Here is a 12,536-nt window from a genome sequence, read left to right as displayed (position 1 = left end):
GTTTGTGGGGGGGGGGGGGGGGAAACCTGGGCAAATTTGCTCTCCTTAACTTTGGTTCTAGTAGTTACATACAGCCTGTACTGTCCTTAGGCTTAACGGAAGTTTTTTTTTATTTGTTTTGTTTTTGTTTTATTTTGTTTTTATTGGTTTTTCCTGAGTTCTGTATATCCTCAGCATATCTTCAGGATTAGACCAGCTGTTCCTTCCTCCTAATAAGAACATAAGAACATAAGAACAGCCCCACTGGATCAGGCCATAGGCCCATCTAGTCCAGCTTCCTGTATCTCACAGCGGCCCACCAAATGCCCCAGGGAGCACACCAGATAACAAGAGACCTCATCCTGGTGCCCTCCCTTGCATCTGGCATTCTGACATAACCCATTTCTAAAATCAGGAGGTTGCACATACACATCATGGCTTGTACCCCGTAATGGATTTTTCCTCCAGAAACTTGTCCAATCCCCTTTTAAAGGCGTCCAGGCCAGTCGCCATCACCACATCCTGTGACAAAGAGTTCCACAGACCAACCACATGCTGAGTAAAGAAATATTTTCTTTTGTCTGTTCTAACTCTCCCAACACTCAATTTTAGTGGATGTCCCCTGGTTCTGGTGTTATGTGAGAATGTAAAGAGCATCTCCCTATCCACTCTGTCCATCCCCTGCATAATTTTGTATGTCTCAATCATGTCCCCCCTCAGGCATCTCTTTTCTAGGCTGAAGAGGCCCAAACGCCGTAGCCTTTCCTCATAAGGAAGGTGCCCCAGCCCCATAATCATCTTAGTCGCTCTCTTTTGTACCTTTTCCATTTCCACTATGTCTTTTTTGAGATGCGGTGACCAGAACTGGACACAATACTCCAGGTGTGGCCTTACCATAGATTTGTACAACGGCATTATAATATTAGCTGTTTTGTTCTCAATACCTTTCCTAATGATCCCAAGCATAGAATTGGCCTTCTTCACTGCCGCCGCACATTGGGTGGTGCACAATGAAAGACACTTTCATTGACCTGTCCACCACCACCCCAAGATCTCTCTCCTGATCTGTCACAGACAGCTCAGAACCCATCAGCCTATATCTAAAGTTTTGATTTTTTTGCCCCAATGTGCATGACTTTAGACTTACTGACATTGAAGCGCATCTGCCATTTTGTTGCCCATAAACCCACTTATGGAAGTGATGATATAACACTATCACTATCTCTCCAAATAGTACTGAAAAAGCATAGAAAGAACGTCAGGAGGGAAGCAGTCAGAGAACCAAACCCTTTCCCCACACTGATGTGCTCCTCAGACCCACTCTTGAAATGCACACCTTGACCCTTCCCCCATTTGCCCCATAAATACACTTAATTGCAAATGCTTGTTAAATAGGTTGACATGTGTAATGGTGCAGTTTGCACCAACCACTCCCTACCCTACACAATTAGGACAACTTATGAAGAATTTGTGATAAGCAAGTAGGGGGGTTAGAACCCACACATGTTACGAACATGCACATCATGTAGCACATGGGGCTGGGGGGGAGGATAAATATCTTCCAAATCAGTTCAAGGTCAACGAGCATGGTAGTTTCTTCTCCACCTCACACTTTCACCCCGTGTAAGAGGGCAGTTTTGGACAAACTACCCCCTCCCCCCCACAGTTAGGATAACATGGAAAATTTGGGATAAGCAAGTAGAGAGATTGGAACACAACACATGTTATGAGCATGTACATCATGTAGCACATGGGCCTGGTGGTGGTGGGGATCTTCCAAAAATCAGTCCAAAGTCAACAAGCATGGTAGCTTCTTCTTCACCTCACACTTCAGGTGTCCTTTCTTTGCTATGGGTGATTCCAAATCCAACTGCCCCTTGTATGCAACTAAGGTTGCAATCCTAACCTCACTTTCCTGGGAGTAAGTCCCATTGAACACAATAGGACTTACTTCTGAGTAGATCTGCTTAGGCTTGTGTCCTAAGCGTTGGCAAACACTTTCTGTTCAGGTGTGAAAAACAAGTTCATTCCAGCAATCCCACAGAGAATCTTGAACTCCAGATTGTTAATTACATCCTCCTGTAAATAATTCTGTTCACTGACAAAAAGATTCAGCTGCCTTTAACATGATTAATAGGTAAGACCATGAAGGGTGCTTATAAATACACCCTGTTGTACTCTGATGAGCTCTAAGTGTTAGCAACTGATGAGGATGATCCAGTTTGATTTCTGGTGTCTTCCATTTTCTACTGCAGGCATCAGGGTAATGACAGAGTGCGTGGCTACTCAAGTCAGCCCCTTGTCTTCACAGAGACTTTGTTGAAAGCTGGTTGAGAATCCATGGGTAAAGGAGTTGTTTGTGTTTGTACTCAGAACTATAGAACAGTAACATTAGCACTGCTGTTTGTACTGCTACTTCACACAGTATGCAAGGCTCATGCTGTGAAATGCAGTCTTCTTAATCCCCACCCTCCACTTCACATGTATCATCAGTCAGCAGACCTCACTGTTGGGGGCATCGCTTCTCTGACCTTCATCCTGTCCAACCAAATGTCCTTCACTGAAGAACCTCCCCCAGCATTCTTGGATGAACTTGCGTAAGGAATTTATATCTGCTTGTTACTGAATTATCAGTACTAGAGATGCATCTTCTAAGAGGGGCTTAAAGCAGGGCTGATGGGCAGCGTTAAAACTGGTTGAATAAATATGAGTTCAATGTGTAGACAAAGTTCAGGCTACTATTGGAAGTGCTATTCTAAAAGATAGAGATGGGCAGCCCAAATCCTTGTGTGGCGATTCAACAGCTAGGCTGCCTTCTGCAGGGGATTTTTGGCTGCTGCCCTTGGGGTTCTCCTTGGGGCAAGGGGACATTTGTCCCTTGCCTCCCCTTTAGGTGCAATTATGAGTTGATCTGGGGGCAGATCAGGCCCAGGAAGGGGGTTTAAATCTGGCACACACCACTGCCAATGAAACCACCCCTCCTGGGTCCAATCCACCCACTCCATGTCCTCCCGTACTCCTCTTCCTCCAGGCTGTTCAACCCCCTTCCTGCTCACCCCCCTGGCCTGTTCCACTCCCAGGGCAGAGCTTTCTTGCTATGGTGGGCCTCTGTTGCTCCACCAGCATGCACAGGAAGGGTCCAGCCTTCCCACTTGCACACCAGCTCTCTGTGCTACTACAAAGCACTTTATAGCACCTTTGAGGCAGCCTGAACTTTTCTTGAGATTGAGCAATTAGGCTGTAATTCTGTAAGTCTTACCTGGGAGTAAGTTCCATTGAACTCAATGCGGTTTATCTCTGAGTAGATATGCATTGCATTTCTCTGCAAATCCAGGGCCATCTGAACACAAAAGTGACCAGTACCAGAAATTATTCTCAATACACCTTTATATTCATTACAAAAAACGTTCCTTATGCCACACCCCAATCCTCAGGAATGGATAGGGAAACTGAGAGCTACAGGGGTAGAGGTAAATGGCAAAAATTGCCCTTCTCCCTTGCATTATCAGAACTTCTTCCATTCATGTATTTAAGACATAATCCAATTGCAGTAACAAAAATGTAGCACACATTGTAATATGTTTAGAAAAGTGTGGAATGTCTTTCTAATATACCATGTTACTTTCCTTCTAGTGTAGTGACCAAGCATTACCAGCACATCTTGGCCTTGGCATTTGCAATAAAGGAGATCAATGAAAATCCCCAGATTTTACCCAATATCACCTTGGGATTCCACATCTATGATAGCTATTTCAATGCAAAATGGACCTATCATGCTACCATGCTCCTGCTATCCACACTGGAAAGATTTGTCCCAAACTACAAGTGTGGCACTCAGAATATGCTAGCAGCAGTCATTGGGGGACTGGACTCGTTGATTTCCCTTCATGTGGCTACTGTCTTGGATATCAACAAGATTCCACAGGTGGGGCAAGCATGGAGATTGGGAATGCACGAATGACGGAACAAAGGAAACTCATGAAATGTTTCCTTTGTCCCGCTGTACTTCATTTATAGCTCAATCATATAGTGCAGTGTTTCTCAAACTGTGAATCGGGACCCACTAGGTGAGTCACAAGACAATTTCAGGTGGGTCCCCATTTGTTTCAATATTTTATTTTTAATATATTAGACTTGATGCTACCATGGTATGTAATTGCATTTGGGGAAAAGTTACAGACCTGTAATTTTAACAAGCTACTATGTATATTATTTTGACAATGCTAGTAAATGGGACTTACTCCTGGGTAAGTGTGGGTAGGATTGCAGCCTAGGATTGCTAAAAATTTTCCTGCTTGATGATGTCACTTCCAGTCATGACATCACTTCTGGTGGGTCCTGACAGATTTTCATTCTAAAAAGTGGGTTCCGTTGCTAAATGTGTGAGCACCACTGGTATAGCACCTTATAAGAGTAGCTCTTGAAATCCACTTGCTAAAGGCTGCAGTGGTGCTGCACATGGTGTGTCGCTGTCATGCATGTCAGACCTGCTTGCACTAATGGCATCTGTCACCAACAAACCCTGCCCATGCCAGTAGGTAAGGGAGAATGAAGGGGCACTTTGGGGACTGAGAGGGTTGGGCCTTGTCATCCACAGTGTGTGCCATGATCCTAACCCCATTGGAGTCTGCCTGAGTCTGGGTATGCTTGCTTACTGTTGTCGCAGCATGAAAACCTCGTGGGGCCATTATTCAGACAGGAAGAGCAGTAGAGAAGTTCCAGCCTGGAGGCAGGGAAGGGTTAATGTTTCTTTTTGCAGCCAAGTGGGGGTGGGGGGCCGGAGCAGGCATTTTGCCTGTCTCTGATAGGAAGGAACAGATGATCATTGGATGCAGGATGGGAGGTTTGTTGTTTTCTTTTGCTGAGGGAGGGCAGAAGGAGGAGTCAAGGGGGTTCTTGCCTTACAATTGGCTGCAGAAACCCAGAGTGGGGGAGGAGGCAGAGAAGGGGGGAGGCAGTTCATAGCGATCACATTTTCCACTGCATGGCTGGTGATGAGGGGAAAGACCCATTGAATGACTGGCTGCAATGGGACTAATTCTGAATAGAGCCGCAATGGATTGGGTTGTCCTGGTAAGCCTCACAACTGTTGCATGTGACCCTCCTCCCTCTTGCCACATCTATCCCCACTCTCTCACAGTCCCTCCCACCCCTCCAGCCCTGTTTACAGCTGGGATTGGGACAGCAGGAGAGTGGTTAAAGAGAACTTCGACCCACACGCATACTCCGGCAGCAGCCCCACTTTTTCCCATGGCTGGATTTTTAAAGGGGGCAGGACAACTTGAGTTCTATCGAGTTGCAAAAGGGTGACTTGGCAACTTGGAAAGTTTATTATGACTCATTTTTTAGTTGAGTCTCAGGGCGGCAGTGACTCTAGATTCGACTCGAGTCATGCCACACTGGACCTTTCCATCCCTGTCAACGGATATGTACATTTTGTAGAAGACTTGAAAACAGACCAAATATTACAATTACTTTATCATTTCTCCTTGCCTCCATATTACACTTCAGCTCATTTATGGCCCTGCTCCAGTGATGAATGACAAGACCCCAAGACTTCCTTTCTATCAAATGGTTCCCAAGGAAGCCCTTCAATATGCTGGGATTCTCTCCCTGCTCCTGCATTTCAGCTGGACTTGGATTGGAACCATTGTTGTGGATAATGACAATGGAGAAAGATTTGTACAAACAGCGGTTCCATTGTTTTCTCAGGAAGGTGTCTGCTTTGCCTTCATTGAAAGAAGTCCCATGTTAACTTTTGTCACTGAACTGAAAGATGTGCTACAAGAGGGGGCAAAAGTTAGAGATAGAATCATGGCTAACAAAGCCAGTGTTGTGGTGGGTTATGGAGAATCATATTCCGTTGTGTTTCTTAGATGGCTGCCATATCTGTCAGAAGCTGAGGGCATGACACATAAATGGAAAGGTAAAGTGTGGATAATGACAGCCCAAATGGAACTGACTTCATTAGTATATCAGAGGACTTGGGAGACTCAAATAATCCATGGTGCCATATCCTTTGCAATTCAGTCCAGCCATGTCCAAGGATTTTATCAATTTCTTGAGAGCAGAAACCCTTCCTGCCCAACAGGTGATGGTTTCATCAGGGAGTTCTGGCAACAGGCCTTTGGTTGTGTATTCCCAAACCACACTGTGGGCAAGGTAGAAGGTGATATCTGCACTGGGGAAGAAAAGCTAGAGAACCTTCCAGGGATATTTTTTGAAATGAATATGACCGGTCACAGCTACAGTGTCTACAACGCTGTCCATGCTGTGGCCCATGCTTTGCATGCTGTGTTCTCATCTAGACTTCAACACAGAGCACTGGTGGTGGAAGGAAGACTGAAAGTTCTGAATGAAAGGTCTCTGCAGGTAATCCCTCACTTCTTCAGTGCAATAACAGCAGCCTACCCTCCCATAGATCTGCCAGAGCATCACAATGCACTATCACATGGGCCTGAGTTGGAAGGCTTTGGCTCCCTTCCTAAACTGTTTGAAGAATAGGGGTATTTTCTTTTTCTTGTCTCCTCTTTAATTGGTTCACCTTTAGGTTTACCTGATATATTGCAAACTTTGATTCCTATAGTTGTACAATGGTACAGTCAGAGCACAATTCCAAGGTTGTGTTGGCCAGGCACGGGTCCCTTGCACCAACCTGCGAGAGTCACAAATGTGCCATAAGGCACGTTTATGCCTCCTTGGGTGTCAGCAGGGCTGGCACAAGGAGATGCTGGCCCTTGGATGTTGCATCTAGCCTCTACACTGATGGGGGAAGGTAAGTCGATGGTCTGGGCGAAGGCAGTGGTCTGGGGGGCATGGAGGTGGTGGGGAGAAGGCGTTTCAGGGCACGGGGAGGGTGGGTGGTGGGTGGGTCCATAGGTGGGCAATGGAAGAGCTGGGGGGCAATGATCTAGCAGTTGTGCTGGATCCTGACCCCCGTTTCTGGACAGCCAGGCACAGCTACCGGCTACTCAAATTTGTGCCACCTCTTTAGGTAGCATGGATCTGAGTATCCCCATTGGGGATGCAATTGTGACTCTTCCTGGGGTAAGGGGAAGCAATTCCCCTTGCCCCGGGCTGTGCTGCTTTTAGCCCCAAACATGTGCTGGCTACGGGGTAGACCTGCCGGCCTTCCTGTTACAGCGCAAGAGGTCAGAAGTGCAGGAGCTGAGCATCACTATCATCATCATCATCATCACACATCCAATAACCACATCTTGTTCTTTTCATCCAAAAACCCAGCTATTCATTACTTGAGTATTATTAGTTCATATATTAAAATGATATATAATTATTTATTAACTAATTAATTTTATTTAATTTGAATCTATTAAAATTAGAAATTATTTTATATTGTTAATGCTTATTTTTCCCCTGTATCTTATTCCTACTTTGTTAACAACAACAACAACAATACTATTTTTTTACACTCATAAGACATATACCTTTGTATATCTCTAGATTATAGCTCAAACACATCTCTATCCAACTACAGTGTTTTTTCCCCTAATTTTTTGTTGCCTTGCCTTGCCTTTCCCACTAGTTCCATCACTTTCTGAGAGGTGTCTCATTTAACAACAGTGCTGGGGATGAGGTTTCCTTCAATCAGGCTGGGGAGATCAGCATGGGATATGATATTGTCAACTGGATCAGTCCCTCAAATGAATCCTTTCATAGAGTGAAAGTTGGGAAGATGAATCCCCAGGCTCTTGCAACCCAAGCATTCACCATCAATGAGGGTGCTATAGCATGGCACAGTTGGTTCAACCAGGTAGGAGCCCATTGTTGACAGTTTGGGAAGTTTTCCATTTGGGAATGAACACTGAGCCAGGAGGTAAACAGTTAATTTTATTGAGCAGCACCAAACTTCTGTAAACTTATGACATTTGATTGAAAATGCAGAAGATGCCAATTGATGTTATCAGTAAACCTCCATGAAACTTCTTTGGCTTTTCTGCTCTTGATATTAAATGACAACTTGTGGGAAGGAACTTAAGATATAGTTTTTAAATTGGTCACTGAACATCTATTTTTCTTCACTGCATCTCTGGGTAAAATTTGTGGGCTCACAAATTTCACATCAAATTTGTGGGCTCACAAATTTGCATCACCAAGTGATGCAAACCGGGCCTTGGGCCAGCTCATGTCCCTTGTGCTGGCCCAGGGCTTTTGCGAAAGTGCCGTAAAGCACTTTTGCGATGACCTCAGTAGGGTTAGGCTGGCACATGGACATGTGCCGTCCTCCCCATGCTGATGCGGACCCCAGGAGCCAGATAGGTTGCATCTGTCGGGGAGGAGGCGTTTTGGGGGGCAGGGTGGGCAGTGGGTGTTCCTGGGGGCAGGCGGGCAGGGAGCGGGAGGCGGGGCCAGGATCCAGTAGTTATGCCGGATCCTAACCCCATTCCCAGGCAGCCCAGGGCAGTCCCAAACTGCTTGGATTTGCACTACCGCTTGAGGTGGCAAAGATCTGAGTAGTCCCATTGGGACTGAGACACAGTGACCTTTGACCCTAGACTGTAAAGCCACTGGATAGCATAGCGACACATACGATGGTAACAGGAAAAGCTGCTTGATGTTAAGCAAGAATCATTTTGCAAAAAGTCTAACTCAAGCTGGGACTTTGGGGCCTCAAAGGCTGTGTTATATGACGCAAGGTGACAGAATAACCAGGGTGACAGCAACCTGGGTAACATACCATTTGTGCAAAAGCTTAAAAGCCACATTGCTAAAGCATGGAAACACTGTGAATAGTAAAATGACTTCATTTAAAAGCAAAATTGTTAGTCTCACAGAAGCTGCTCACAGAAGCTGCATAGTCTGGAATGTAACTTAGATAAGCAAGTACCAGCAGGAGAGATGGGCAGCACGACACAACCTTGGCAGAAAATACACTGAATGCCAGAATGCACTAGAGAGACTCTGTAACTTTTATATTTCATACTTTCATGCTGTAAGAACAAAAGCATACCTATGGAAACCAAGTGATCCCTTGATGCCAAACTGTACCCAAGGTAAAAGTGTCACAATAGTTAGATAGAATTAAGCCATAGAAACCAAAATGCTTGATTTTAGAGAAGTCTTTAAGAGACACTTAATAAAAGAAGTTTAGAAGTTTAAAAACCTTTGCTTTGCAGAAGTTGGTAGAGGGTCCCACAGTGCTTTACTAACACACAGAAAAGGAAAAGCTAAGACGGGTCTGAAGTTCTGCCAAGATGAAGTTTTCACACCTGTTCTTTTAATGATGATGGTGAGAAGACCTGTCAAGTAATTTTAATTGGACTGATTTATGTGAGTGTGATCCAACACTGGATATAGCACACCCTACTGGTTTTGAAAACTTTTGGGAATAGTGTAATTTTGGCTAAGTTTTAAGGTGAAACCCCACCTGAATATAAATCAGAGCCAATCAATGGTTTTACCCAGTTATTGCCCACCTATTTTCTATCTTTTATTTAAATGGTATCTTATCTATATCCTATTAGGAGTTAGCCCCATTTCTGATGTCAAATATCAGCCAATGGGAAATCCAGATTTTCAAACAAAGGGCCGAGAATTTTATAAATGTTCTGGACACCATCAAACTGGATCCATGCTTTGTGACATGAGTCCCATGAACCAAATGCATGCAATTCAAATAAAAGCTTGTGAACCTTCACTCCTGAGTACCAAGTTGTTCTTGAGTCTTGAATTGCTCTATCAGACTTGCAACCTGACCACTGCAGCTTTACCCAGGGAAAGGGTGAGCGATTCCAATTGCCTCGGGCTGAGCTGCTTGCAGACCCAATTCTATCTTGGATGCAGTGCAAGCCTGCCAGCCTGCCTGCTCCAGGGCAGATTTGGATTGCGCCCATTATCACTCTTACCAGTTCCTCAGCCATTGCATGAGGAAGTAAGTGACATGAATCAGGGAAAGGAAGTGCTTGTTACAGTTACTTTGTGAGATGGCGCTAATTCTGTCACCCTATCTCAGAATGCACAGGCCAAGGGGAACCATAAGTCTAAATGCCACTAGTACGAAAACCTGTAAAAGTTTGATCATAAAGATTCCAAGCTTATTTTTTTGTCAGGATCATCATTAACGTCTATCATTTATGAATTAGGTAAGGCCTATTTCTGTCTGCAGCCAGAGTTGCCGTCCTGGATTTAGCAAGAAAATGAAGGAGGGGAAACCATTTTGCTGCTATGATTGCATCCCATGCCCAGAAGGGATGATTTCAAAAATGGAGGGTAAGATTTGTTTGTTTGTTTAAGCATTTCTATCCTACCCTTCACTCACCAGGCTCCAAGAGAAGTTGGCATGAAATCATTTCCACTTAAAAAGTGGAGAAGACATGCCTCACTAGTGTCTTCTTTTTATCCTTCCTTCTCCTCCACATTAATCAAGGGATCTTCCTTTGCTATCCTTTATACCCAATATGGCCCCTTGATTAAGATTTAATCATGGAATTGGGGCAGACTCCTGGAGGCAAGAATCTTTCTTCTGTTTTGTTAATTCCCCCCCCCCCCAAAGTTAGGAGCTCTTAGGTACTGGCTGTAATCACAAGGCAAGACATTTTGAATTACTATTCCATTTGAATTCTGGAGTCTAGGATTTCATTTGAATTTGAAACTAACCGGGCCCATTAAAATTTGGAGCAGGCAGAACTCAGTTGGATGTGTGTGATTATACCAGGGTTGGGCAAGTCAGGTGCAGCTTGACTCGAGTCAAGTCTCAAGTCTCTGCCTCCTGCAACTTGACTCAAAAATTAGTCATAACAGGGGCACTTTCCGAGTCGCCCAGACCGTTTTCGCGACTTGAAAATACTCGAGTCTTGAGTTTTTCCCTTAAAAAGCCTTCTGCAGCTCTGTGGAAGAAAACAAGGCTGCTGCCAGACTGTGTGTGTGTTTCAGTGCTTTCTTTAAACACTCACCTACTGTCCCTGCCCATCCCACCTGTTAGGCAGCCATAAAGAATGTGCTGATCCATTCCCTTACCCCGTATGATCTCACCCCAGCCATGTTGAAGGAAACTCGCCCTGCTCACATCATAGGCATGGCAGGGAGGGAGCAAGAATACATCCCAGCTCAGCAAGGTGGGAGGTCACAGGATGGGGCAGGGAGAAAGCCCACAGTAAGCCCCTGTGAGCTTAGCAAGAGGTTTTTCAAGCGAGATGGAGGTGGCGCAAGCAGTAGCCATTGGCGGGTGAGTCACCCAAATCGATGATGACTCATGAGTCAGGAGCCCCAATTTGAGTGTTTTGCTGAGTCTTCCACGCACGTGACTCGAGTCTCCACGAGTCAGCAAAAAACACTGATTTTTGCGTCTCGGACTGGAGTCACCCTGGATTATACTCACTGAATTAAAACTGTAGCTTTCCGAGCCTCTGGGTCTGTGTCCTCTGGGTCTGTGTCAGTCCAACAACTAGCCATGTGCTTTCCTGGAAGGCACCTAGCACCAAGTACATATATGTATATGTGTGTCTTTCTACATACTTCCCACATTTTACAGGATCATCATTGAAACAGAACTGCTCAGATTTGAATATTGACAGTATGTTGTTGATATATATGGCATGTTTGTGAGCATCAGACTAATGTATTCTTTTTCAGACATGAACGACTGCAATAAATGTTCAGAAGAAACCTACCCAAACAAAAATCAAGATTTATGCATTCCCAAAGAGATAAGTTTCTTAACTTTTGAAAAGCCTTTGGGCATAAGTTTAGCTGCTACTGCTATTTCCTTTACTTTGGTTACAGCTCTGGTGCTAAGAACATTTATGAAGCACCATAACACACCCATTGTCAAAGCCAACAACCGAGGCCTCACCTACACTCTCCTCATCTCCCTCCTGCTCTGTTTCCTTTCTGCACTGCTCTTCATTGGTCATCCAGGGAAAGTGACATGTCTCCTTCGGCAAACTGCTTTTGGCATCATCTTCTCAGTGGCTATTTCATGTGTGCTGGCAAAAACCATCACTGTGGTTCTGGCTTTCATGGCCACCAAGCCAGGAAGCAGGATGAGGAAATGGGTGGGGACAAGACTGGCCAATGCCATCATTCTTTCCTGTTCTCTGGTTCAAGCAGGCATCTGTACTGTGTGGCTGGCCATCTCTCCCTCATTCCCAGTTGCTGACTTGCACTCAGTGCCTGAAGAAATTATACTGGAATGCAATGAGGGTTCTGTGACTATGTTTTACTGTGTTCTGGGCTATATGGGCTTTCTGGCTGTTATCAGTTTCACTGTGGCTTTCTTTGCCAGGAAGCTGCCTGACAGTTTCAATGAAGCCAAGTTCATCACCTTCAGCATGTTGGTCTTTTGCAGTGTTTGGTTGTCCTTTGTTCCAACCTACCTGAGCACCAAAGGAAAATATATGGTGGCTGTGGAGATCTTCTCTATCTTAACCTCCAGTGCTGGGTTGTTAGGCTGTATCTTTTCCCCCAAATGTTACATTATTGTGTTGAGGCCTGATCTGAACCACAGGGAGCAGCTGATGACAAGGAAAAAGTGAGGAGTGCAATGACTGGGAGTTGCTCTCCTGCTTCATACAGACAGGCATGGCTGTATCTGTATAAGA

The 12,536-nt window shown here is 44.9% G+C and overlaps 1 protein-coding gene across 1 annotated transcript; it reads left to right on the top strand.

The window, feature by feature from the left end:
* Window positions 1-1,565: 1,565 nt before the first annotated feature.
* LOC136653358 (vomeronasal type-2 receptor 26-like) lies at window positions 1,566-12,470 on the top strand. The gene is made up of 7 exons (XM_066630267.1): window positions 1,566-1,602; window positions 2,405-2,576; window positions 3,613-3,904; window positions 5,491-6,351; window positions 7,523-7,750; window positions 10,080-10,206; window positions 11,569-12,470. The coding sequence occupies exons 1-7, from the start codon at window positions 1,566-1,568 to the stop codon at window positions 12,468-12,470; spliced, it is 2,619 nt and encodes an 872-aa protein (XP_066486364.1).
* The last annotated feature ends 66 nt before the right edge of the window (window positions 12,471-12,536 follow it).

Source organism: Tiliqua scincoides, chromosome 5 (genome assembly GCF_035046505.1).
Source record: "Tiliqua scincoides isolate rTilSci1 chromosome 5, rTilSci1.hap2, whole genome shotgun sequence".
In the NCBI taxonomy this organism is placed as follows: domain Eukaryota; kingdom Metazoa; phylum Chordata; class Lepidosauria; order Squamata; family Scincidae; genus Tiliqua; species Tiliqua scincoides.
This window is presented reverse-complemented; position numbering and strand designations above follow the sequence as displayed.